The sequence below is a fragment of the Sardina pilchardus genome, chromosome 20, assembly GCF_963854185.1.
Source record: "Sardina pilchardus chromosome 20, fSarPil1.1, whole genome shotgun sequence".
In the NCBI taxonomy this organism is placed as follows: Eukaryota; Metazoa; Chordata; class Actinopteri; order Clupeiformes; family Clupeidae; genus Sardina; species Sardina pilchardus.
The window spans coordinates 17,509,445-17,536,944 of record NC_085013.1 but is presented as its reverse complement, the minus strand read 5'-3'; the positions used below and the strand labels follow the sequence as shown (position 1 = coordinate 17,536,944).

The window sequence follows — 27,500 nt, the reverse complement described above, 5'->3', positions numbered from 1 at the left end:
AATGTAGCTAGTTGTCTTCTATGCGTCATTGCTTTCACGATTGTGAATGTGCATGTCGAGGGGCGGGTGTCCAATGAGCGCGCACGAGAGAGGGAGAGGGAGAGAGAGCGGGCCAAGGGGGTTACTTCTATACAGTTTGGCAAAGTTGCACGCATAGTCTACAATTAAAACTTGTGAAGGAAACGTATGCTTTCACTCGAGCAGCGTCAGGTGCACCAGTGCGACCTAGAATTATTTTCAGGCACACATTTTGGGCGCATATTCACTCTGGAGCCCTATAGACCGGACAACGTTAGTACCCCTCCGTAGGCTGTCGAACATATGACACTCTTGGAGCTTAATCCCATGCTTCATGGACAAATGTTTTAACATATTGCTGTTATTACTACCCTTACACGATAACAATATATATACTACACTGGTTGCAGACGGCAGAATTTTCATCACGTTTAGTGAAATGGAGCCAGGCTTTGGATCTCTTCCTCCTCTCGGGCTTGACTTGTAGTATGAGTCGTCGCAGCCACAGGGTTACAGCAACAGCGCGTAGCTAGCCTACAGGAAAGCTGCTGCCCATGAATTAATTTGGACTATTCTGAATGCTTAACAGGTAGCGTAGATATTCTGTCTTCTCATTTTGAAAACGAAGAGAGATTTTATCTTTTTCAATCATGCAAAACATTTTAGTCTCGTCTTTTTTCGTCAACAGTAATGCATTTTATTATAGTCTTAGTCAGCGTTTCAGGACATTGGTTCAGTCTCGTCATCGTCTCGTCTTAGTCTCGAAAAAAAAGGTCGTTGACGAACATATTTAGTCTCGTCTCGTCTGACGAAATTAACACTAGCTCACACACAAATAAACCCACAACACCGCAAGAAGGCATTTAACCCCCCCCCCCAAGTAGTTTTGGCAGGGGTTCTACCATAAAGCACTTTGGGTGCCCAGTAAAGCAATATATGCATTTAACGTGTTTTCTGCTGTATATTTGCTCTAATGGATGCCATTTGCTGTGTTTTGTTGTTTAGTGCCTGACCCTCCGGTGAAAAGAGCCGTTCCTAAGAAGGAGATGTTCCAGAGATCTAAACAGTAAGAGATGTGCTCTTGTCCCTCTCGTGCTTCTTATCTGAGGTGTAGTGTTGAGTTATGCACTTTGAGCAGTTGGCATACTTGCAACTTGAGTCTGTGCACATGTAAACAAGAGCATAACAGCACCTGGAGGGAAGAGTCAAGACTTGCATGTGTATATTAGGAAGCATTTTATGATTTAGGATTCCTTTGGAAGAAAACCATTGCACATATGCTGTATTGTTGAAGCGTTTTACTTTTATGACAATTAGTTATCTATGTAAAGATATGTTTCTTTTGATTTTGGTTGTGTGTAAAAATATATTCTATTCTTGATATATAATAATGTATTCTTATGAAGCCAAACAATATTGGACAAATTTAATCTGTTTGTCATTTTCTTCAAGCGCTTACAGTTTTAAATGTAATCAGAACCACCTAGTTAGGTTTTCTGCTAAATTTGATGGTTTGATGATCTTGTCATAAAAAGCCAAATGGTACTAAAAGTTTGACCCACGGCCCCATTATGTGGGTGGATGGGAAGTAAGTAATAGTGTTGGGTCATTCCACGCCAAATCAACCAGAGCCCACGCACTTGCGTCTCAAAAAAATCTGAAAAAAATACCACGTGTGCCTATGTTACCCAGGAGACACTCTGTAAAATGTTTTTGTGCTAAGATTATTACTTTTCAAGTAACAGCCAGTTTTACAGGGGGAGGGGGGTGTCAAATTTGTTCTGCCTCTTTTTTTTGTCAAAGTTCACAAGCTCATTGCTCAAGAACTAGAATCTGTAGGAGGCTCAAATTTTGCAGGCTGGTGCATAAATAGGAATAGTATGCAGTAAAATCACCACGAGTAGTCTGGATGATCCTGCATGGTCATAGCAGTCCCTCAAAGTTGATCAAAATTTTATTGGAGTTTTTGGCTGGGTTCTGTTTAGGCCTTCAGAAGACACATTTTTACTCAACATAGACTCTTGGGTTTTTTTTCTTATTGAGATAAGTAGAAATACTCTCCGAAAAAGCAATGAAGAGAAAAGAAAATCCATCATGGACTGAACAGCAGACCTCACAAGTGTGAAAAATAAATTTGGATCTCATATTCAGAGCACTCTAACACCTTGTGGGAATATACAAAGATTTTTTTTATATTTTTTTCTATAATCTGCATTACCTCTTCTTTTTAAACACCAATTTGACTTGTCTTACACAAATCTTTCTTTTTCATTTCCCACCCTGAACAAGGGCAAAATGCACCATAGAGATCTATTGAGAGATTTGTTTTGTATAGAGTAACCACTAGGTGCCACTAAAATCACTGAATCACTGAAATTGCCGGGTGGGGACAAAACATATTGATCTCAATGGTGCATTTTGTCCATGTTTAGGGTGGAAAATGAAAAAGAAAGATTTGCATAAAACAAGTCAAATTGGTGTTTTTAAAAAGAAGAGGTGATGCAGATTAACGAAAAAAATATTTTAAAAATCTTTGTATATTCCCACAAGGTGTTAGGGTGCTCTGAATATGAGATCCAAAATTATTTTTCAAACTTGTGAGGTCTGCTGTTCAGTCCCTGATGGATTTTCTTTTCTCTTCATTGCTTTTTCGGAAAGTGTTTCTACTGATCTCAATAAGAGAAAAAAAATCAAGAGCCTATGTTGAGTAAAAATATGTCTTCTCTAAGCCTAAACAGAGCCCAGCCAAGAACTCCAATAAAAATTTGATCAACTTTGAGGGACTGCTATGACCATGCAGGATCATCCAGACTACTCGTGGTGATTTTACTGCATACTATCCCTATTTATGCACCAGCCTGCAAAATTTGAGCCTCCTACAGATTCTAGTTCTTGAGCAATGAGCTTGTGAACTTTGACAAAAAAAAGAGGTAGAACAAATTTGACACCCCCCTCCCCCTGTAAAACTGGCTGTTACTTGAAAAGTATTGATCTTAGCACGAAAACATTTTACAGAGTGTCTCCTGGGTAACATAGGCACACATGGTATTTTTTTCAGATTTTTTTGAGACGCAAGTGCGTGGGCTCTGGTTGATTTGGCGTGGAATGACCCTGTTGTGTTGTATTGGCTCATCCCTCTCGTGCTGTCAGTGGGGCAGGGGAGAGAACAGTCAGTAGCACAGCACAGAGCTTCAACAGACTGGGGAGGTAGGTCTGCTAGGCTAGGTATGAAGTGCCGTGTGCTGCAGTTTCTGCATGAAAAATGTGTTCTGTAAATAAACGCTTGCATGCTTGTCTGTGTGAGGAGCTTTGTGTGCCCGATGCTTATCTTTGCTGTTGGAGTGCTGTTTTGCTGTGTCTCATTGTGTGTGCGCGTGTGTGTGCGCGTGTTTGTGCGTGTGTGTGTGCGTGCGTGTGTGTGTGTGTGTGTGTGTGTGTGTGTGTGTGTGTGTGTGTGTGTGTGTGTGTGTGTGTGTGTGTGTGTGTGTGTGTGTGTGTGTGTGTGTGTGTGTGTGTGTGTGTGTGTGTGGGAAGCCATGGCTCAGCATTTACAGAGTTGCTACATTGTCTGGGGCTATCAGTCGTGGCCATCATATCATGTCATGCCTCTTGCTTCCTGTCAGAATTTACTCTCAGCTGCCTGAGGTGCGCAGGCGTAAGGAGGAGGAGAAGAGGAAAGCTGAATACCGCTCCTACAGGCTCAATGCTCAGCTATTTAACAAGGTTACACACACACACACACACACACACACACACACACACACACACACACACACACACACACACACACACACACACACACACACACACACACACACACACACACACACACACACACTTTTTTACATTTCCTTTTTTCTCATGCTCTTGAAGACATGATCTAAAATACCCAGGCATAGTTAGAACAAGTTAAGCAATACTGTGTCAGGCACACAGGGGCCATCAGTGATGTGTTCCTGTATGATATTCAATCTCTCCATTATCTCTTGATAAGAAAACAGGGCTTAGAGGCACAATACACTCCTCTAAATGGCTGGACAAGCTAAATGTTCTGTATAGGAAAGAAAGTCCACTGGAACACAATTGTCATGATCTAATTCTATAGCATTAGCATTATAATTACCGTAGGTAGTTGAACTCCTTTACAGTTATGTACAATTTTATTCTTATCTTACAGAAAATCACCAACCGAGTGCTTGGACGAAGGACTCCGTGGCAGTGACAGGCTGAAACATCACGGACCTCTACAAACTTGAACAAATAAACAGCTTTCAAAAACACAAACCTAGCCTTTTTGGCACAAGCCCTCCTCACTGGCGGCTGCAAAAGAAGCTATCTGTTATCACCAAAGCAAATTATTGATGGTCAGCGGTGCCTCTCTGTTCTCTATGATGACCTCATCCAAGTTCCATTAGGCCTGCGAGTCTGACCTTGAAACTGTGACTGAGCGTGACTCAGTGGGTGCCTCTCATTCGCCGTTTATACGTCCTCCCTCGCTCCTCGGGCCTCGATCCTCGGGCCTCGATCCTCGGGCCTCGATCCTCACTGATCTACATAAAGAAAGATAGAAGAAGGGATAGACTATGCCATTGTTGCGGCCCCATCATTGTTTATGTAGATCAGTGAGGAGCGAGGAGCAAGGGAGGACGCGTAAACGCTGAATGGGCGTGACTCCTGACTCCACCACGTCGCCGACCTCGTCTCCGGCGCATTGCGGTCACACCTGTTTCCTGTGCAGCAACCGTTGGTCGGTTGGTTGGTTGGTTGGCACATCACAGCTCAACGTCTTTTCTATGTGTGTCACAATTTTTTTTACAAGCTCGAAGATAATGTGCACTTAACTCTGACACATCAGAGCATTATGAGAAGGCCAAATCAGCAAGCTAATTATCAAATTGTGCCTGAATGACTTTTTATGCCTTTAAGATATCTATGATTTTAATGGTGTGAGTACTCTGTAGTATGTGAATGGGAACCTATAGGGACAGGGGCAAAACATTTTTTTGTTTTTTTACCCATATCCCATTAGCTCCCCATATGTTTGTTTGTGTGTGTGCCTTGCCTTTGTGCGTTTGTTTGTTTGTTTGTTTGTTTCACCCTTTCTGCTTTTAAAGTTGATGATGTCAGTATGTATGGTTGATGTACTGTATGTGATTTTCTGTTTTATAAATTCTTGTTTTTAAAACAAATGCAGGCTTTTGATATTAAGAACAAATAAATGTTTGTCTGCTCTTTTATCACAACTGTCTTCTTTCTGTGTCTGTTCGGTTGCCTGCAGAGACTGAAAGCAAAGGGTGATATCAGAAACAGTAGTTGAAGAAAGAGAGGGCATCTCCTGAAGCTCCCTGGGAACAGTAGTTTGGGCAAACATGCTCAGACCCCTTGCAAAGCACCATGCAATACTTTATTCTGCTTGTCTGATTTGGTAGTGTTGGTAAGGACTGAGGCCTGAGTGCCTGAGTATCTGTCTGTATGTGTGGAGTCGTCTTGCTCTGTGTGACACTGTGACTAGGAGGCCCAGGCTCATGTCCTCAATACCCAGAGTAAATTTAGGCTACTATTTATGGCTTTGCCACACACACACACACACATACACACACACACACACACACACACACACACACATACACACACAGCTTGCAGCTGTTGGGAAATAACCGTGTCTGTGCGGATTGGTCATGCTTCAACCGAAAATTGGAAGACTAGCGAACACTCCACTGAGGTATTGAGTCATCCTATGTGTTTGCATGAAATGTGTGTGTGTGTGCGCGTATGATTGCTTTGTGTGTGTGTGTGTTGCTTTTGCAAAACAGACTGTACATGGAGGAAAGTTGCGGTCATGTTATGCTAAATACAGCTTGTTACCAAAGATCTTTGGAAACTGGAAACATTTGACTGTTGTGTAGCAAGGGTTTCAAATTTGCGAAAAGTCAGACATCGGTAGCCTTGTCAGTGTTCTACTGACAATGTTGTCATGTTTAGAATTGTTTTGTTTTGGCGTCAAGAATATTTTAGACAAGGTTCCCTCACGTAGCATATACTTAGCTCTAAGATAAGACAGTCAGTACTCTTGTAATTGGCATGGGGTGTGTTTACATGAGGATGGAGGTCTATGACACAGGCACTGGGCATTGCACGGGCATTGCACATTACAGTTTCTTCCAATTTTATAATTATCTGTTGGTCTGTTCATAATACTTCTCACTAACCTCCTTTATGTCTCATAACTTTTTATTTACTTTTTGTGGAGTTGTACAGAATAATTTCTCATGGAGTAACATGAGAATGTACAGTCTATGTTATTGTAGAGGGTGATTTAATATTTCAGATATGAGTAGTTAGTGAGGCAACTGATCTAGTCAGATAAACTGCAGTGTTTGAGTAGATGCTGCAGTTGAGAATCCAGAATGAGAGCTTAGCTCACAGGGCTACAGGGAGTTTGAGACTAACCTGATGGCCTTTAAAAGTTGGTTTCTTTCTTCTTCAAACCATCAGTTTAAAAGGACTCCCTGTTCTGAGTGTTTCACAGGATCTGAATTTCTACCGTTTCTCTCCCTTTTGAGATTATACAGGGTAGAGTGGCTGTGAGTCTTGCTTCACAATGGGGGACTTCCATCAGTATGATCAGGACTTTTATCAGACAGGTTATTACGTAGACGACCAAGGCCAGGTGGCCTACAGCTACGACCCCAACTACGCGTTGAGTCCCGAGCACCAGGAGGGGTAAGTGATACTAGAAGAGAGAGGGAGAAACAATGACAACTTCCTCTCTTACTCGTTACTCTCATGCGATTGTCTTGAGAGCTACAGATGTCTTGCAGCCTATATTTGTTTAAATCGATCACTTGAAAAGGGATTCCAAAGACATAGATAGATACTTTATTATACTGGAGAGCAAGATACTATATTATACTGGAGAGCATCAGTATTTTATTATGGTAATTAAGTGTTTTCAGGTGGGATTGATTAAGTGTGACCACTGTAGCCTGTTATTGCAGTACTACCTGTAGCCTGAGAATGCCAAATATGGTCTATGAGCCATAATGATTCTTTGTCATTGTTATTGCATCATTATTTACTTGTAGGGAGGATGTGTATGACCCCTCGATGGACACAGCTTACACTGGGCAGGTCTTTCAGCCTGGGGTGCCTCCTGGAATGGACTACACAGCAACTGGAGACGGCTATGACGTAGAGCCCCCTCTGCTGGAGGGTATAGACTACACAACAACACCTCTAATGCTACTTACTCACCTGTACATTGCCGTTGTTTACATCTCAGTTATGTCCACAGTTAAACATTTACAGTGTCAATTGAACAAACGTCAAAAGGGAAGATATCCATAATATATTGTACACAATACAGCAAGTCTATAGGGCATCTATACTATGAGGCATTTTAGTTATCTGCAGGAGGTTAGCGGTAATTTGTAGTAAAAACACGTAAATTAAGGCCAAATGTCAAGTTCAGAAAACTCAAGATAATGATAAGGTCAGCTCACACCCACTTGGACTGCACTTTGGACAAACTGTGGCCCCTTGTGACTTAACAGTGTGTGTATTTGTGTGTGTGTGTGTGTTTGTGTGTGCATGATGGCACAGAGCTGGGCATTAACTTTGAGCACATCTGGCAGAAGACCCTGACCGTGCTGAACCCAGTGATGCCAGCCGACGGCAGCATCATGAATGAGACGGACCTGACTGGGCCTGTGCTGTTCTGCATCGCTCTCGGAGCCACCCTGCTCATGGTACACGCAAATACACACCATCATACAGAAAAGCTCTATCACCTTGGGAGCCATCCTACACATAGTATACTCAAATACACACCATCATACAGAAAAGCTGCATCACCTTGGGAGCCATCCTACACATAGTATACACAAATACATACTATCATACAGAAATGCTGTATTACCTTGGGAGCCATCCTACACATAGTATACACAAATACATACTATCATACAGAAATGCTGTATCACCTTGGGAGCCATCCTACACATAGTATACACAAATACACACCATCATACAGAAAAGCTGTATCACCTTGGGAGCCATCCTACACATACTCAACACATGTGTTCTATAATACAGCCTTCTGGATAGTAATTGCTCCAATCTTGTTTTAATTTCTAATTACTTGCTTATAAATATGTGTGTTTGATGTAGTATGCAACACTAGCCCGTGACAGTGTTACTTTTTATCGTAAAGCTTAATTTAAACTGCAGTTAATTTACTGGTAGGTCAATGTGTCCTTATCAAAACTACACACAAACACACACTGTTATACGGAAAAGCTGTTCTGTATCGCCTTATGATACACACAAACACATCTCACATCTGCTGAAAGCACACACTAACTAACACATGTTCATGCACTATGCCTCTGATGTTCCTCCCTCACACACACACAGTCACACAGGCGCACCCACATGTCTGACATGAATAATGGTCTTCACACACAAAGGAATCCACATACAGAATCTACAGTCTGTCAGCTGATGTGTGTGTAGTGTAATGTAATGTGTGTGTGTGTGTGTAGTGTAATGTAATGTGTGTGTATGTGTGTGTGTGTGTGTGTGTGTGTGTGTGTGTGTTTGCATGTGTTGCAGGCGGGCAAGTCTCACTTTGGCTATGTGTACGGCATCAGTGCTGTGGGGTGTGTGGGGATGTACTTGCTGCTGAAGCTCATGAGTGACTGCGCGGTGTCCTGTGGCTGCGTGGCCAGTGTGCTGGGGTACTGCCTCCTCCCCATGGTGGCGCTGTCTGCATTCGCAGTCTTTTTCTCCCTACAGTATGTCAGTTCAATTACACATAATAGCAGTCGAAATAGTTTAAAACAAATGTTTTGTATAATACAACCATCTAGATAGCAATTGATCCAGTCATATTTTAAGTTCTAAATCCTTGCTTACAAAAATGTGAGTTGTTTGATGTAGTATGCAATACTGTCTGTGACAGTGTCACTTTTTAATGTAAGAAATGAATTTAAACTGCAATTTATTTACTGGTAGGCCGATGTGTCCTTATCAAAAACTATACAAAGATATCATAATTCCTGGATTGAATGCTGGTTCATTCCTATAATCCCATAATAGTCGTCCAGTTGCTCTGCAGATGATGATGATTAAGATGAAGAGAGCTGGTCATTAAGGGTCATTAATGTTTCCTGACCTCTTCTGTGTTACCCCAGAGGGCTGATGGGTATGTTCCTCGCCGTGCTTGTGATTGGCTGGTGCAGTCACTCTGCCGCCAAGATCTTCAGCAGCACTCTGGAACTGACTGGACAGCAGCTACTGGTAGCCTATCCCTGTGCGCTGCTCTACGGCGTATTTGCCCTTCTCTCAGTCTTCTGACCAATCCCGTCGGCTCTTTTTGTCTTATCGTCTGTCATTACATCAGCGTCTGCCCACCAACTGACCCGGCAGTGACCTATCAAAGGATTACAGACGGCATACCCTCCTTTGTTGTAAATATAGCCCTGTTTTGATTAATGATGAAATGATGAATAAATCATGATAACAAACAATAGCATCTGTGGAAGAGTACAGCCTCGCGGAGACAAATATAAACTGCCAAACAGGCTTAATAATTGAGAGGAACTTAAGCTGTCTGATCCCATTAACTATTTATATGTGCACTGATATGGTACCATGACATGGTGTGTGTGTGTGTGTGTGTGTGTGTGTGTGTGTGTGTGTGTGTCTGTGTCTGTGTGTGTGTGTGTTTGTGTTTTTGTGTGTTTGTGTGCAGGTGTATGCACACAGGTGTATCTAATCTATGCACCATTGCCTCCCTAAAAGAGCATGTACACTGATACCTCTTAAATGCTACAGTAATATCGCTGATGGGCTTTTTAGCCCAGCCGGAGCAAAGAGCATGTCAGGGAACATGACAGCTCCTGTTTAGGAGTCGCCCCTGGCATGGTAAATACAGTCTCTTGACCCTGTCAGTGTATCTATAGATCAGTCTTCCACTACAGCTCACATACACAGGAAGGTTAGGTGTGTGCAAATGTGCAGAACTTTTGATGGTGTTCACTGGGTGGTGACCAGAAGGTTACAGCTATGTTGTTAGTTGGCAAATTAGAATTTATTTTGAAAGCACAAATAAGGACACAAAGTCTTACATAATTAAATGATTTCCTTGTCAATTATCAAGACAGATCCTGGAAGTACTATAGCTACTAGCTACTGTAGCTATTATTTGTGTGATTCATATTCATGGTGATATATAAATATGTACTTTCATATACTTTTTAATGTCTCTCCCCAATGTATTGCTCAAAGGAGTGTACCTCAGACTTCTGTCTGCAAAACTCTTTTACAATAAAAAAAATCGATTGATTGATTGATTGATTGATATTCTGTGCTTAATAATTTTCATTCTTTATATAAAAAACATTGTACAACTGAAAACCCAACAAAAGAGTCGTTTTTTTCTGTATGAAATCATCATGGTACAAAGTGGTTAAAAAAAAGGAACATCACTGGCATCTCTTTAGTTTGTGCACTCATTACGATAGACAATTCACCTGTGAAACTGTGAGACCAATATAAAATACAAAAAAATGTCAATAGAGGGGGAAAAAAACTCCTCTTTTTGTTTTCAGTTGAATCTCAAGTCAAGAGTTTTTTAGGTTCTGTTTGACAGAGTCCACACCACAGGATGTCTTGCCTCTTGGCCATGCAGCATGCTGTATCCTTGGCCTCACGGTCTCTGTCTGGGGGGCCTGCCGTTGCGGAGGGGGCCCTTGTGGGAACAGTGAAATATACAGGCTCCATCAGTGAACCAAACATCTGAAGTCAACACTTTGCAGGTACAAGCAGATCCAAACATCAGGAAACTTGCACTGTATGCATATACCCATGCATACCCAAACATTTACAGTCAGTGACCTGTTCTAACGTATTTCACATTGTTTAAACCCAAACATGTCAAAAATCCACATATAAATTGAAAGGGTCCATAAGTGATATTAGTTAAATATCCTCCTATCCCCATCCACAAAATGGCCTTATGACCTTTCCAGATCACCTTTTACCATCTTGTCCACACTGATTATGTTAAGCCAAATTAAAATAGGTAAAGTCCTATTTCAGGGTGTCACGGCTGGTAGAATTATTAGGCCTACTCACCACATAGAGTTTAGAGAGATTATTGAAGAGGACCTGCCCCGCACTCACTTTGTCCCGCACGCCCCTCACTGTCCCGTTCTTACTAAAAATATTCACACGTTTCCCACTGAAATGCTCCTCTTGCGTTGCACTAGCGTACATCAGCAAGTCATCCGGATCGCTCCCGCTGTCGTCCGGTTCCACGCCGCAGAGTCCGGTGAGGTGCCCGTTGGCTTCGCTTGTTACCGGAGAGATTGCTCGCTCAGGCTCCAATGTCCAGGTGGCATCGGAGTCAGCCGAGTCTGTTCCCGAGCTGGCGTCCTCTCGGAACACCTCTCTAAGGACGCGGCCACTGCGTGCTGACGCCACTCGAAACCGGACTGTCTTCTCCGCTTTGTCTTCTTTGCGTCTCAAGAACTCTGCCATCAGAAAGAAAAGGATGCTAGATTTACATGATAGAGATTGACTATTAGCGAACCGCGCCGTCGTTAACGAGCAGCGACATCCATTCAGACATCCTATCAAAAGTTCATGGTGTGGACTAGGTGATGGAGATAGGATGTGGTCTGTTAATATTGAATGAGGTCCTACCATGGCGACAGAAATTCAATAGCTTTCAATAAATTAGTGATTGTGACTTTTGAGACAGGTATTAAATAGTTCTGGCAACCACTTAGGCCTTGCGCGCAGTATCAAAGGTTCACTGTCGGGGGAATAAAGCTTAACTAGCCAAACTAACCCCCTGCAAATTAATTATATCTGGACAATATCGTGACTGGATATGATACAACCCATGTTTGAGTTTTTGCGCATGAGGCTACAGCTGCTACATTGTGTCTTTGAACATGCACTTTAGGTGGTTGGTACCACTCCAAACCACTGGGTGGCAATGACGCAGGAACGATTGCAGCAGGAGTCTTAACAAAAAGAAGCAGAGTCAACACAGATATAAAGAGCGCAGAGCGCCTGGTGCATTTGAAGGAGGGCCTGCGTGAATAGGGTTTGTGTGGAACTTTCTTCCGGGTTCTACAAAACATAACGATCGATTTCCGGTCGTTCGTTAACACAGCGTGTTATGCTACCTTGTACAGCCATAGACCTAAAAGAAACAGCCGGTGTTTACAGGAGCTATCATTAATAACTATTTCAGATGTATATCGTATTGGCAAAACGGACGTCCATAGCTCCGGGTACATGTAAAAAATATATTGTACTTTATTGTATACTTTTCCGAGTTTATTCATAATTATGAAGGTAGGCCTATGTAGCCTATGTAACTAACGTTTTCTCCTATCCGCCCTTTTACGTGTGTTACCTAATATCATGTCTATATAGACGTGTGTTACATATATTTCTATACAAATTAAGACGGCGGATTCATAAAGAAACGCATGCACCCACTCCATAAGTGTACCTAAATTAGATATGTACAAAAAAAATGACATTTCACCGTGACTCAAAAGAGCTGTAAAACAGCTGCATGTACAAAATAGCTTTTGCTAATGGCGTTTGCTAACTAGACTATCAGCCTTGTATTTTTGCTCGCAGACGATTAAAACAATCAAATGAAGACTGCGATATCCTGTGTGTTTATGCTGGTGTTTCATATTGCAAAAATGTTGTTAAGTGAAAGAATGAATGAATGCTGTATCTTGTCCACCAGTCTCAAACTAAGACATATTGACATGCACTGTCAGTGTAAAGAAGCTTGTCACAAGTCCATGCTGAAACTCGTGTGAACATTTGTGCACTGTTTCTTGTGTTATTAGCGTTATTGCTGGCGAGTGACCCCAGGTCACGAAGTTAAAGTTTAGGCTAATATCCTTAAAAACGTTTGTGCACAAATGTTTATTTTGCCTGCACAATCGTGCACAAACGAATCAAAACACTTGTATTCATATTTTCAACATATGGGGTGCAAAATTCACACAGGTCATGCAGAAGAATGAAAAACCACACAGCTTGAGTAGGCTAATGTTTAGGGATGGGTTTGGGTATTCTGTTCAATTTCGCAGTCTGTTGCAGTTATTGTAGGCTAGTAGATTTGTAGGAACCCCCTTGTCAACAAACTTGCTCCAGCAACCTTACTAGACCCATTTTTAATTTAGTGGTCTGTTCAGACTACTGTTTAAGTAACACACTTCACTGCAAAGGATACATCAGTGTGAATGTTTGTCCAATGGTCTCTTTGTGTTTTCTACACAGATAGTGCTTCGTGATTCAGAACCTGTCGTCATGACCTCCAGACAGTGTTCGTGCAAAGCTGGCACAGCAGTGTGTAATCACACTGCTCTTTCAAACAGCTCATTGCTGAATTGTGTTGTAGCAGTTTCAAATTCACTTGCCAAAATACATTAATACAAATATTTCCACACAGAATTTGTTAATATGGTGTATATTTGGTTATTAACTTTACGGTTTGTTTGAGTAGCTCAACTTTGTTTATTCAATGCCCATTTATTCATCTCCCGCTTTAAAAGAGTAAAAGGATCTTGAACGCTACATGACTGCTCTGAAATCATTGGTCGGTATATTGTGCCTTTCATTATACTATATTGCCAAAAGTATTCGCTCACCTGTCTTGACTCTCATATGAACTTCAGTCACATCCCATCCTTAATCCGTAGGGTTTATTATGACATCGGTCCACTCTTTGCAGCTATAACATTATAGACAGAGTTTGGTGTAGATGAACTTGACTGGACAGGACAGAGTCCTGACCTCAACCCAATAGAACATCAAATCCCATACACACACTCCTAAACCTTGTGGAAAGTCTTCCCAGAAGAGTTGAAGCTGTTATAGCTGCAGAGGGTGGACCGACGTCATCATTAACCCTACAGATTAAAGATGGGATGTGACTGAAGTTCAAATGTGAGTAATTTCATTTCATTTTCATTTCATGTTTATTATACAGGAAAGTATTAAAAGTAACAGAGTTACAGTTTAAAACGTGCCTGACCCAGTGAGAAGCTGATTTCCAGCAGGTTCCTGTTCTGCATTACATATAACAAGTAACAGGGACAAAGCACATCATACATCACATTTACATACAACAAAAGGCAAACATAGACATCAGACTTAACAAAGACAGTAGTTTAGAGGTCAGTGTTCGCAAGTGTATGTATTGAGGAGTAGTAGTTTATAGTGTTTTTTGAATTGTGTGATGGATTGTAATTCTCTAATGTGTTGAGGAATGTCATTCCAGACTCTGGTAGTGTGTATGAAGGATCTCTGCCCAAAGCCATTATTGCATGAGGGCACTGGGTGGAGGGCCATGGAGACTGACCTAGTGACACGCACTTGAGGCATGTTGTGTGTTGGTAAAATAGAGATGAGTGTCAAGACAGGTGAGCGAATACTTTTGGCAATATAGTGTAGTAACTTAACAATGGAAATTCAGGGGTTTTGTCAAGGAAATGTCATGGAATTTTACATTTGACTTAAGAGTGGGAACCCCGGACATTGTACAAGACAAAAGTGTTTGTAACAGCATAGCAGTACAGTATATCCGAACACATTCAATTCAATTTTCAAATTCTTGTCATTTTCTTTTATTTTCACAACATAAAAACACAGACAATCAGATGCCTACTGGTCTACGCAGTGGGTCAACAGTCGTATCCAGAATTGTGGATGTCGCTGACTGTCCAAAACGGACAATTCTCCTTGTAGCAGGTTCAATCTGGAGGCAAAATGCATGAGAATGGCGGTAGCTGGCAAATCTGTGAAAAAGATCAAATTGCATTGTAAGACCACGTTGGATTGTACCCATACAGTATAAGCAGCGGAATTGCAATCAACTTTTCAAAATGTCTCCCATGAAGTAGTGCATGTCACATGTATTACATTTGTGCTTCAGTATCAGCATCTTCTTTGAGAAGCGGTTTACAGTCCTACGTGGAAGTTTGTGTGTGTGTGTGTGTGGGGGGGGGGGGGGGGGGGGGGGTGGATGTCTATATTGAAAACATCCATTCTCTATTGCTTAATATCTGGGCTAATAATAATAATAATAAATTGTATTTGTATTGCACTTTATATTATGGACAATCTCAAAGTGCTACAAAATTATAATGCAAATGGATAACAGAGGTGAGGAGTTCCTGTAGGTAGAGGGGAGCATGTCCATATATGAACTGGTGGGTGAGGAGTGAGATCTTATACTCTATTCTGAAATTAACCGGGAGCCAGTGGAGACTTTTCAGAATGTGGGTGATATGTTCATGCTTGCGCACCCTCATCAGGATCCTGGCAGCACTGTTCTGGATGTATTGAAGTCTCTGGATGCTCTTGCCAGAGATCCCAATGAGGAGTGCATTGCAATAGTCCAGCCTGGAGGAAACAAAGGCGTGGATGAGCTTCTCTGCATCGCCCAGGGTGAGAGTTGGACGGAGTTTGGCAATGTTCTTGAGGTGGTAAAATGAAGTCTTGCAGAGATGTTTGATGTGGGTGTCAAAAGTGAGTTGTGGGTCCATTTTAACACCCAAGTTGGTGACAGATGACCTAGCTGGCTAGGACCCAGATACAGAGAGGGGCAGTACTAGCTTCACTACTTGTAGCGAAGACACTAGCTTAACTACATTTTTTCAGTAGCTTGGTGGTAGATTTTCTGAAGCAGATAGCTTTTCAATAGCTTAGCTGTTTTTTTTTCATGTGGTGCATTTGTGGAGCTCAACGCTTCCTTCTGACCAACCATACATCAATCATTTAAGCTATATTCTTTATAATTTTGAAAGACAAACAAATTTTCCATGACAGAGATGAAGCAACGGAATTGTGTTGGCAAAGATGTTGGTGGTAGTCTATTGTGGGGTTTTGTTAAGCAATGTCTATGAAATTGGCTGTCGAAACAATAAAGTACTTAGAAGAGTTAGAGTTAAGAGCTTGAGTTACAGTAAAAAGTTAGCTTACAGTTTATCCTGCAAACTTAAGAAATGGGCAAATCTAATTTGGGCCACAAAGCCTATGCACACTTTCTCAGTAGGCCACATATGCACACTCCTCTCAGTATGCTTTACCTTCCTGTCACTACTACGTGCAGCCTGTTTTTCTCAAATTGATTTTGGATATTGTTTTTGAACTCAACATGTGTTATAGCATGTGTACATCAAGGCAATTAAGTTACTTATTTTATGCTGAGTTATGTTGGCTATTTTATTGCCATACACTTACTTGTCATGAAGCTGGTTTACTTTATTGGTTTGGAAATTAAAAAGTATCTTCTGATGTAACAAACTACTCTAGTGAAATGTATAACTTCAACATTTAGTCTTTAGGTAGCTTTTGTGTAGTTAAGCTTCATTTAATATAGAGCAGCTGGTAACTTGCCCATCACTGCCCTCATATAACGTGAATATGTTTTTTAAACAGTCAACAAATAATGTCTGCCTTTGTCTGAAATTAGAAATTGGCAGCCAAATGATAAACAAGTGTAACATAAAAAGCACACACAGAAGGAGGAGCAGAATTGACTCAGAACTGAAGCAGCCTAAATGTATAACTTTTTTCCTACCTGGTATAAATGTCCTCATCGGAGCTCTTGAAACTTTCTAGTAACGACAACTCCTCCAGTCGCTTCTGTAGCTGATGGCCTGCTGCTGTGCTGAAATTTTCTCGCATGCCAGATCCAAAACTGAAGGTTCAGGATAGTCGTGACACCTCAAAGACACGCTGGCATCGATCAGCTCCTCGTCCTCCCCTTGCCGCTGTGTCCTCTGCCATACGCTTTGCCGAGCGACCGACAGGCTGAAGTTGTTTTCAGGCGAACAACACGGGTTTCAAACAGCGTCGGCCCCTTCAGTTATATCTCCCGACATAAAATGCCGACTGCAGACCGTAGAGTGTCTTCGTATCACGAAATTATCACGCATAATGTTTCGGACCCATATCGATTTGGCAGACTCAAGGCCCCATCATGGGAACGGGTGGAAACTTTCCCCAGACACAGCATCTCAGCATTAAAACTGCTGAGCGGATGTTGCCGGTTTTGATTTATTAATAATCGTGACATTTTAATGAAGACAAATACAGGAACGTTTTAGTCAAAAATCAGAATTGTACTATAATTAGCCAAATTTCACAGTTACTTCAGAGGAGATTACCTACCGCTGCAGGTAACTAGCGTTGCAATCAGGTTGCAATGTGCGGAAGTGAAAAGCGGAAGTTCTGAATTCTGTTTTCCGGTTCGAACGTTGATTGTTCCACACAGAGCCTATTCCCGCGAAATCGTGTTTGTATCCCAACGCGAAGCTTTTCCCGCAGTTTAAGAGCTTTGTTTGTGGCATTACGAGCCTGCAGTAACGTTAACGAAACTATTTCATACTTTTTAGATATGCCTAAGAGGTCCTGTCCGTTTACGGAGACATTCTCCTCACAATATAAAATTCATGTTAGTCAAAAGGAATTAAGCAGTCATGGAGTGTTTGGGAACATGTACCGACAAGAAATATACGGTGAGACATTTGAAGTTAACTTACTATCGAATTATTTCACAACCTCAAAAGAGACCGTTGTTTTAGTTGTTTAAATTGTAATTTGCATCCCGTGTCTTGTATATGTGTCGCCAGTTTTGTGGGCAATGTTAACAGTTAAGTGAACAGTGCTCCAAGGTGTTATCAAGCTAATGTTAACCTAGCCTCCGATAAACCTTGAAGTTACTAGAGAAAGGTTGTTTTATATTAACGCTAGGCTTAGACTAATTGCTAGTGACTATGTAGCTGTCCCATCTCCCATAACGTGTTTCCGCAATCGAGCACGTTTCACTTGTTAATACAAATCGTCCGTGTTGACGTTGCTTTTGTTTGAGTTCGCATTTGAATAAAGGCATGATTATGTAGTTGTACTCAGTGGACGTTGGACAAACAGTAATGTTGGCTTGTTGTTGGGAGTTTAACAACTAGCATCGATGTTGGCGTTTTGATCTTGATGACGCACATGCAATGCACATTTAATCGTGGCCGATTTGGTTATACAGGGCGAATCAACAGCCATTTCATATGGTCATGCAATCTTTGTTTGTTTAACCTAACCCATGGTCTTGACTTTCACACGCTGTGATTGAGAAGTCAAGGGAAAACTTCCGTTTACTCTCCTAAAATTCACTTCAGGAAGTAAACCTTCGTCAGCTTTAGAACCGGAAGGTCCAACGAGAGTACATAATCTCCTAACACCCAGAACGCCTAACAAGTAACTCACCATGTAGTGTTAGGCCTACTTGGAGGGAAAAAGCTGTCGGTACTCATAGTTCACATGTTTCGTAAGGTGTATCGATAGCGCTAATTTATCAGCTTGTATCGAGACCGCAAATGGGCTATTGCATTCTTAATTTCTACAGTGAATAAAAATGAACTAGTGTGTTTACTGCGTATGCCTATCTACAGACCTGTAAACTGAGAAGGGCTGAAAAAGGCTACATATGCAAAGTAAACCATTGTAGAGTGTCTGGTGGCAGAAGAGAATTTTGGCATTTGGTTTATAATAAATAATGCTTTCTGGTGTCCTCCGAAAACCAAGTAAAGGGAACACAATGTCCAAACCAGTGGTTTAAAACATTAAGGTTTTTTTCAATTGATGGGATAGTTTTGTACGTGGAATTTAACTATTTTCACCATCAATATATGCGTGGATTCCATGGATCAGCTTGGAATGCAGCAGCAGCAAGTAGGCTAATCGAGTGTTAATCTGCTTTCAAGTATGTAGCTTGAATGTTCTTCAGTTCTGATGTCTGTGTCCTCTTCGGTTTGAAGTGTTATGGCTGTGAAGATGCATTTGATGTGCATATTTAATATTTAACTGATGTTTCTCAGAAGTGGCTCCACTTCTGAATGCTGACCTGATTTGTTGGCATGATTTCCCACTAACATTTTTCCAATTTTGTCTTTTAGAAAAGACTAAGAACTTGCTTTTCACTGGGACCAAAGCCGTTATGGGCAGACTATGGAACGTGGACGACAAGTCATCTAATGGCCAGATCTCCAAAGAGGCTCCTATGCCAAATGGAGCCCACGCTCTCCTCAAGGGACAGACTGTGATTGGATTCGATGGCAAGCTAAAAAAGACAACAGCTGCTTCAGGTAATTCCCGTACGGTGTCGGCCACATGTGCAGTTTCCAACTTGGTGCTGCCTAATATGTTGGACGGGCATGTCCAACACGTCTCCGCTCACTTTTAGGGGAAAACGGACACCTTTGATTGGTAACCAATGGTTTTGCACTGACATGGGGATCGAAAAGCGCTAGTAAATATTGAATCTTTCAGTAAACGTGAATAAAAGGAACTGAGTAAGGTTGGTGTCTTTAGCTCTATGTACTTGGGATTTAAAGGAACACTTCACCATTTTTTCATATTAAACTATGTTATTCCCTTAACTAAGACGAGTTGATGCATACCGCTCACGTTTCAATGCGTGCACTCACTGGCTCTGGTGCGCGGCACTACTTTGATAGCACTTAGCTAGCTCAGTTCATTCATTAGGATCCAAACAGAGATGAAGTTGGAAGCGACCAAACACCTCCATGTTTTCCCTATTAAAATAGTTACACGAGTAGTCACACGACCAAGTGGTGAGATGAAATATTATAGGATATTGATGCGCCACACAATAGTTATCCCTCTTTCATGCCATAATATGAAAAAAAGTTGTGTTAAAATTGCAGTGTCTAAAATAACCCTACATGTAGAGAAGTAACGTTTATAGCCTATTTGTTGAAGTCTTATCTCGCTGGATGAGTGACTCCATGGGCGTCGCCATTAACCTCCGATTTAATTTGGTGAGGTCGGGGTAGGTCGAGCTCCCCCGACTTCGCCAGTAGGAGGTTCCACTTCGACAGGCATTCCAGTGCACTTTTCTTAGTTGGAGGTAGGATAAGTCCCATGTCCCATATGCCGTCGAACGCAACATAACTTCATCTGTTTGGATCCTAATGAATGAACTGGGCTAGCTAAGGGCTATCAAAGTTGCGCGGCGCGCTTGAGCCAGTGAGTACAAGCATTGAAACGTGAGAGGTATGCATCAACTCGTCTTAGTTAAGGGGGTAACGTAGTTTAATATGAAAAAACGCTAAAGTGTTCCTTTAAAAAACATTACTCTTCTATTTTATGCTTATTCCAGTTTACTATCAATGCCCAGTGGTTGCCTGCCTCTGACTTCCTGCTTCTAACTTCACATGTTAGAATGTCATGTACACAAGTTACAACTTGAAATAAGAACATTTCTACGAGATAATTGGTTGTGTTCTACCAGATGCTTTTTAATGAGGAGACGACACTCAACGAATCCTCCATAGAAATGTATGGGGTTAGTTAAAGCCAAAATTGTGGTCGTCTACACACATCCCACCCCTATTGTTATTGTTAGTACCAACCAGAATGTTAGTAACCAAGCCGATTTCAATCTTTTTTTTGCCTTGGATATATAGTTTTAAATTCAGATTTGAACACAGAAAAGCCTCATGTGCTTTTTATGTTTTCTGAGCTCCCTCACCTATAGCGTCCCGATAACTGGCCAAAGTGCATTACCAATATGGCCGCAGGGTGGCGCGACTTGCCTAAGTTAGCTTAATCCTCCTTTTTTTTTTTGCTGGAGCTAACAGTAAATGTTGGCTACAAGCCAAACTGTCCTCAACACTGGGGTATTGGAAGTGAATTAGGTTGGTTTTTTTGACAAATGTTTTTATTGACTTTTTTCAATTACAATACAGACACAAAACAAAACAAAACAAGGCACAACAATAAGTACAAATAGGCACTTGAAGATGCTCCAAAAGCAGAGATATAAGTGGCATGTTTTACTATCGTGGTAACTGACTAATCTCATCATGGTGTTTTAAGGGTGTAACATTAACTCATTAACTGCCATTGACGTCTTTAAACGTCATTTCAGACACATACGTTGACTGCCATTGACGTCTTTAGACGTCAATTGCGTTTTTCAATGGGGAGGGCTCCTGGGTGGGCTTGGGAACGATCTGGCAGAGTTTCAGGCTTGTAAACAGACTGCACTAGCGATCCGAACCTCTAGATGGCAACAGTGCCATTTGGATCATTAGTATCTGCCTAGAGTGCACAAGTCATGCAGACACAACTATAGTAGTGTGAAACTAGCGACAGTAAAGAAAAATCCAATATGGCCGCCATTCGCGAATCTTTCAAAATAAAAGTCAGAACATATTCATTGCTTTTTCAATTCATGAGGACGAACATTATTAATTTAAAACTGTATTGCGTTACCAAAGGAAGGTAAAGTTAGAAAATAATTAAATAAGACATTTAAATCGAAAATACACCTTAGAATGTTACTTAGAATGTATTTTTGAATGTGCCTTATCTACCTTATTGCCTAGTGTTAAATTAAAACTGTGAAGCTGATAAAACTATAACGTTGTGCTTATTTAAAAGGTGGGTTTATAACATGCACTATAATATTGCAGATATCTATAGGCTACCAATTCTGCCTTTGTGGGTACCAGGCCAAGCTAAGTGTGTAGTGAGTCACATAATGGTCTGCCATTGACACACACTGTTGAACTTCAAATTGTGTGGCTGTGAAAACAATAAGTTGTGCATATGTAAAAGGGGGGTGAAATGGAATCCTTAGAAGGTCTACTTTCAGAAAATATATAGTTGTTTATACCGAATTCGCCTTTGTGGGTACCAGGCCATACCAAAGGTGTACCGAGTCACATAATAGGCCTGCCATTGACACACAGCTGTTGAACTTCAAATTGTGTGGCTGTGAAAACAATAAGTTGTGCATATGTAAAAGGGGGGTGAAATGGAATCCTTAGAAGGTCTACTTTCAGAAAATATATAGATGTTTATACCGAATTCGCCTTTGTGGGTACCAGACCATACTAAGCGTGTACCGAGTCACATACTAAGCGTTACTTTGACACACAGCTGTTGAACTTCAATTTGTGTGGCTGTGAAAACAATAAGTTGTGCATATATAAAAGGGGGGTGAAATGGAATCCTTAGAAGGTCTACTTTCAGAAAATATATAGTTGTTTATACCGAATTCGCCTTTGTGGGTACCAGGCCATACCAAAGGTGTACCGAGTCACAAAACAGGCCTGCCATTGACACACAGCTGTTGAACTTCAAATTGTGTGGCTGTGAAAACAATAAGTTGTGCATATGTAAAAGGGGGGTGAAATGGAATCCTTAGAAGGTCTACTTTCAGAAAATATATAGTTGTTTATACCGAATTCGCCTTTGTGGGTACCAGGCCATACCAAAGGTGTACCGAGTCACATAATAGGCCTGCCATTGACACACAGCTGTTGAACTTCAAATTGTGTGGCTGTGAAAACAATAAGTTGTGCATATGTAAAAGGGGGGTGAAATGGAATCCTTAGAAGGTCTACTTTCAGAAAATATATAGATGTTTATACCGAATTCGCCTTTGTGGGTACCAGACCATACTAAGCGTGTACCGAGTCACATACTAAGCGTTACTTTGACACACAGCTGTTGAACTTCAATTTGTGTGGCTGTGAAAACAATAAGTTGTGCATATATAAAAGGGGGGTGAAATGGAATCCTTAGAAGGTCTACTTTCAGAAAATATATAGTTGTTTATACCGAATTCGCCTTTGTGGGTACCAGGCCATACCAAAGGTGTACCGAGTCACAAAACAGGCCTGCCATTGACACACAGCTGTTGAACTTCAATTTGTGTGGCTGTGAAAACAATAAGTTGTGCATATATAAAAGGGGGGTGAAATGGAATCCTTAGAAGGTCTACTTTCAGAAAATATATAGTTGTTTATACCGAATTCGCCTTTGTGGGTACCAGGCCATACCAAAGGTGTACCGAGTCACATAATAGGCCTGCCATTGACACACAGCTGTTGAACTTCAAATTGTGTGGCTGTGAAAACAATAAGTTGTGCATATGTAAAAGGGGGGTGAAATGGAATCCTTAGAAGGTCTACTTTCAGAAAATATATAGTTGTTCATACCGAATTCGCCTTTGTGGGTACCAGGCCATACCAAAGGTGTACCGAGTCACATACTAAGCGTTACTTTGACACACAGCTGTTGAACTTCAAATTGTGTGGCTGTGAAAACAATAAGTTGTGCATATGTAAAAGGGGGGTGAAATGGAATCCTTAGAAGGTCTACTTTCAGAAAATATATAGTTGTTCATACCGAATTCGCCTTTGTGGGTACCAGGCCATACCAAAGGTGTACCGAGTCACATACTAAGCGTTACTTTGACACACAGCTGTTGAACTTCAAATTGTGTGGCTGTGAAAACAATAAGTTGTGCATATGTAAAAGGGGGGTGAAATGGAATCCTTAGAAGGTCTACTTTCAGAAAATATATAGTTGTTTATACCGAATTCGCCTTTGTGGGTACCAGGCCATACCAAAGGTGTACCGAGTCACATAATAGGCCTGCCATTGACACACAGCTGTTGAACTTCAAATTGTGTGGCTGTGAAAACAATAAGTTGTGCATACGGTATGTAAAAGGGGGGTGAAATGGAATCCTTAGAAGGTCTACTTTCAGAAAATATATAGTTGTTTATACCGAATTCGCCTTTGTGGGTACCAGGCCATACCAAAGGTGTACCGAGTCACATAACAGGCCTGCCATTGACACACAGCTGTTGAACTTCAAATTGTGTGGCTGTGAAAACAATAAGTTGTGCATATGTAAAAGGGGGGTGAAATAGAATCCTTAGAAGGTCTACTTTCAGAAAATATATAGATGTTTATACCGAATTCGCCTTTGTGGGTACCAGACCATACTAAGCGTGTACCGAGTCACATACTAAGCGTTACTTTGACACACAGCTGTTGAACTTCAATTTGTGTGGCTGTGAAAACAATAAGTTGTGCATATATAAAAGGGGGGTGAAATGGAATCCTTAGAAGGTCTACTTTCAGAAAATATATAGTTGTTTATACCGAATTCGCCTTTGTGGGTACCAGGCCATACCAAAGGTGTACCGAGTCACATAATAGGCCTGCCATTGACACACAGCTGTTGAACTTCAATTTGTGTGGCTGTGAAAACAATAAGTTGTGCATATATAAAAGGGGGGTGAAATGGAATCCTTAGAAGGTCTACTTTCAGAAAATATATAGTTGTTCATACCGAATTCGCCTTTGTGGGTACCAGGCCATACCAAAGGTGTACCGAGTCACATACTAAGCGTTACTTTGACACACAGCTGTTGAACTTCAAATTGTGTGGCTGTGAAAACAATAAGTTGTGCATATGTAAAAGGGGGGTGAAATGGAATCCTTAGAAGGTCTACTTTCAGAAAATATATAGTTGTTTATACCGAATTCGCCTTTGTGGGTACCAGGCCATACCAAAGGTGTACCGAGTCACATAATAGGCCTGCCATTGACACACAGCTGTTGAACTTCAAATTGTGTGGCTGTGAAAACAATAAGTTGTGCATATGTAAAAGGGGGGTGAAATGGAATCCTTAGAAGGTCTACTTTCAGAAAATATATAGTTGTTCATACCGAATTCGCCTTTGTGGGTACCAGGCCATACCAAAGGTGTACCGAGTCACATACTAAGCGTTACTTTGACACACAGCTGTTGAACTTCAAATTGTGTGGCTGTGAAAACAATAAGTTGTGCATATGTAAAAGGGGGGTGAAATGGAATCCTTAGAAGGTCTACTTTCAGAAAATATATAGTTGTTTATACCGAATTCGCCTTTGTGGGTACCAGGCCATACCAAAGGTGTACCGAGTCACGTAATAGGCCTGCCATTGACACACAGCAGTTGAACTTCAAATTGTGTGGCTGTGAAAACAATAAGTTGTGCATATGTAAAAGGGAGGTGAAATGGAATCCTTAGAAGGTCTACTTTCAGAAAATATATAGATGTTTATATCGAATTCGCCTTTGTGGGTACCAGGCCATACCAAAGGTGTACCGAGTCACATACTAAGCGTTACTTTGACACACAGCTGTTGAACTTCAATTTGTGTGGCTGTGAAAACAATAAGTTGTGCATATGTAAAAGGGGGGTGAAATGGAATCCTTAGAAGGTCTACTTTCAGAAAATATATAGTTGTTTATACCGAATTCGCCTTTGTGGGTACCAGACCATACTAAGCGTGTACCGAGTCACATACTAAGCGTTACTTTGACACACAGCTGTTGAACTTCAAATTGTGTGGCTGTGAAAACAATAAGTTGTGCATATGTAAAAGGGGGGTGAAATGGAATCCTTAGAAGGTCTACTTTCAGAAAATATATAGTTGTTTATACCGAATTCGCCTTTGTGGGTACCAGGCCATACCAAAGGTGTACCGAGTCACATAATAGGCCTGCCATTGACACACAGCTGTTGAACTTCAAATTGTGTGGCTGTGAAAACAATAAGTTGTGCATATGTAAAAGGGGGGTGAAATGGAATCCTTAGAAGGTCTACTTTCAGAAAATATATAGTTGTTCATACCGAATTCGCCTTTGTGGGTACCAGGCCATACCAAAGGTGTACCGAGTCACATAACAGGCCTGCCATTGACACACAGCTGTTGAACTTCAAATTGTGTGGCTGTGAAAACAATAAGTTGTGCATATGTAAAAGGGGGGTGAAATGGAATCCTTAGAAGGTCTACTTTCAGAAAATATATAGTTGTTTATACCGAATTCGCCTTTGTGGGTACCAGGCCATACCAAAGGTGTACCGAGTCACGTAATAGGCCTGCCATTGACACACAGCTGTTGAACTTCAAATTGTGTGGCTGTGAAAACAATAAGTTGTGCATATGTAAAAGGGGGGTGAAATGGAATCCTTAGAAGGTCTACTTTCAGAAAATATATAGTTGTTTATACCGAATTCGCCTTTGTGGGTACCAGGCCATACCAAAGGTGTACCGAGTCACATAATAGGCCTGCCATTGACACACAGCTGTTGAACTTCAAATTGTGTGGCTGTGAAAACAATAAGTTGTGCATATGTAAAAGGGGGGTGAAATGGAATCCTTAGAAGGTCTACTTTCAGAAAATATATAGTTGTTTATACCGAATTCGCCTTTGTGGGTACCAGGCCATACCAAAGGTGTACCGAGTCACGTAATAGGCCTGCCATTGACACACAGCTGTTGAACTTCAAATTGTGTGGCTGTGAAAACAATAAGTTGTGCATATGTAAAAGGGGGGTGAAATGGAATCCTTAGAAGGTCTACTTTCAGAAAATATATAGATGTTTATACCGAATTCGCCTTTGTGGGTACCAGGCCATACCAAAGGTGTACCGAGTCACATAATAGGCCTGCCATTGACACACAGCTGTTGAACTTCAAATTGTGTGGCTGTGAAAACAATAAGTTGTGCATACGGTATGTAAAAGGGGGGTGAAATGGAATCCTTAGAAGGTCTACTTTCAGAAAATATATAGTTGTTTATACCGAATTCGCCTTTGTGGGTACCAGGCCATACCAAAGGTGTACCGAGTCACATACTAAGCGTTACTTTGACACACAGCTGTTGAACTTCAATTTGTGTGGCTGTGAAAACAATAAGTTGTGCATATGTAAAAGGGGGGTGAAATGGAATCCTTAGAAGGTCTACTTTCAGAAAATATATAGTTGTTTATACCGAATTCGCCTTTGTGGGTACCAGACCATACTAAGCGTGTACCGAGTCACATACTAAGCGTTACTTTGACACACAGCTGTTGAACTTCAAATTGTGTGGCTGTGAAAACAATAAGTTGTGCATATGTAAAAGGGGGGTGAAATGGAATCCTTAGAAGGTCTACTTTCAGAAAATATATAGTTGTTTATACCGAATTCGCCTTTGTGGGTACCAGGCCATACCAAAGGTGTACCGAGTCACATAATAGGCCTGCCATTGACACACAGCTGTTGAACTTCAAATTGTGTGGCTGTGAAAACAATAAGTTGTGCATATGTAAAAGGGGGGTGAAATGGAATCCTTAGAAGGTCTACTTTCAGAAAATATATAGTTGTTCATACCGAATTCGCCTTTGTGGGTACCAGGCCATACCAAAGGTGTACCGAGTCACATAACAGGCCTGCCATTGACACACAGCTGTTGAACTTCAAATTGTGTGGCTGTGAAAACAATAAGTTGTGCATATGTAAAAGGGGGGTGAAATGGAATCCTTAGAAGGTCTACTTTCAGAAAATATATAGTTGTTTATACCGAATTCGCCTTTGTGGGTACCAGGCCATACCAAAGGTGTACCGAGTCACGTAATAGGCCTGCCATTGACACACAGCTGTTGAACTTCAAATTGTGTGGCTGTGAAAACAATAAGTTGTGCATATGTAAAAGGGGGGTGAAATGGAATCCTTAGAAGGTCTACTTTCAGAAAATATATAGTTGTTTATACCGAATTCGCCTTTGTGGGTACCAG

At 41.2% G+C, this 27,500-nt stretch overlaps 4 protein-coding genes across 6 annotated transcripts in view; 3 read left to right on the top strand and 1 right to left on the bottom strand.

Annotated features, from left to right (window-relative positions):
• The window catches only part of alms1 (ALMS1 centrosome and basal body associated protein), a 25,613-nt gene extending 20,358 nt beyond the window's left edge, over nucleotides 1–5,255 (top strand). The window contains exons 16-18 of the mRNA XM_062522224.1: nucleotides 1,024–1,084; nucleotides 3,642–3,741; nucleotides 4,196–5,255. Coding sequence (XP_062378208.1) covers nucleotides 1,024–1,084; nucleotides 3,642–3,741; nucleotides 4,196–4,240 — 206 coding nt within the window. The 3' untranslated portion in view covers nucleotides 4,241–5,255. The remainder of the gene's footprint in view (nucleotides 1–1,023; nucleotides 1,085–3,641; nucleotides 3,742–4,195) is intronic.
• Nucleotides 5,256–5,625: 370 nt separating this feature from the next.
• Nucleotides 5,626–10,370, top strand: zgc:123321 (Protein YIPF5-like). Of its 2 annotated transcripts, none has more exons than XM_062522221.1 (6): nucleotides 5,626–5,740; nucleotides 6,582–6,741; nucleotides 7,104–7,231; nucleotides 7,621–7,766; nucleotides 8,632–8,813; nucleotides 9,213–10,370. In XM_062522221.1, the coding sequence occupies exons 2-6, from the start codon at nucleotides 6,620–6,622 to the stop codon at nucleotides 9,373–9,375; spliced, it is 741 nt and encodes a 246-aa protein (XP_062378205.1). In that variant the 5' UTR covers nucleotides 5,626–5,740; nucleotides 6,582–6,619; the 3' UTR covers nucleotides 9,376–10,370. The 2 variants fall into 2 exon arrangements, with proteins under 2 accessions (XP_062378205.1, XP_062378203.1); XM_062522219.1 differs by having other exon boundaries at nucleotides 5,655–5,740; nucleotides 6,591–6,741.
• A 58-nt stretch (nucleotides 10,371–10,428) lies between these two features.
• On the bottom strand, nucleotides 10,429–11,828 carry grxcr1b (glutaredoxin and cysteine rich domain containing 1 b). 2 transcript variants are annotated; one of them, XM_062522222.1, is made up of 2 exons: nucleotides 11,158–11,828; nucleotides 10,429–10,771 (listed from the first exon to the last, which is right to left on the bottom strand). In XM_062522222.1, the coding sequence occupies exons 1-2, from the start codon at nucleotides 11,728–11,730 to the stop codon at nucleotides 10,730–10,732; spliced, it is 615 nt and encodes a 204-aa protein (XP_062378206.1). In that variant the 5' UTR covers nucleotides 11,731–11,828; the 3' UTR covers nucleotides 10,429–10,729. The 2 variants fall into 2 exon arrangements, with proteins under 2 accessions (XP_062378206.1, XP_062378207.1); XM_062522223.1 differs by having other exon boundaries at nucleotides 11,206–11,828.
• A 284-nt stretch (nucleotides 11,829–12,112) lies between these two features.
• Nucleotides 12,113–27,500, top strand: part of siva1 (SIVA1, apoptosis-inducing factor) — a 28,030-nt gene continuing 12,642 nt past the window's right edge. Inside the window, exons 1-3 of the mRNA XM_062523259.1 lie at nucleotides 12,113–12,133; nucleotides 17,352–17,588; nucleotides 19,020–19,208. Of these exons, the coding sequence (XP_062379243.1) occupies nucleotides 17,468–17,588; nucleotides 19,020–19,208 (310 nt within the window). The 5' untranslated portion in view covers nucleotides 12,113–12,133; nucleotides 17,352–17,467. The remainder of the gene's footprint in view (nucleotides 12,134–17,351; nucleotides 17,589–19,019; nucleotides 19,209–27,500) is intronic.

Excerpts from the sequence above, each read along its gene's own strand:
- grxcr1b (XM_062522222.1), bottom strand. The coding sequence starts at position 11,730 with ATGGTAGGACCTCATTCAATATTAACAGACCACATCCTATCTCCATCA. Across the intron at positions 10,772-11,157 it reads ATCTCTCTAAACTCTATGTG|GGCCCCCTCCGCAACGGCAG; the intron begins GTGAGTAGGCCT and ends TGTTCCCACAAG.
- zgc:123321 (XM_062522221.1), top strand. The coding sequence starts at position 6,620 with ATGGGGGACTTCCATCAGTATGATCAGGACTTTTATCAGACAGGTTAT. Across the intron at positions 6,742-7,103 it reads AGTCCCGAGCACCAGGAGGG|GGAGGATGTGTATGACCCCT; the intron begins GTAAGTGATACT and ends ATTTACTTGTAG. Across the intron at positions 7,767-8,631 it reads TCGGAGCCACCCTGCTCATG|GCGGGCAAGTCTCACTTTGG; the intron begins GTACACGCAAAT and ends CATGTGTTGCAG.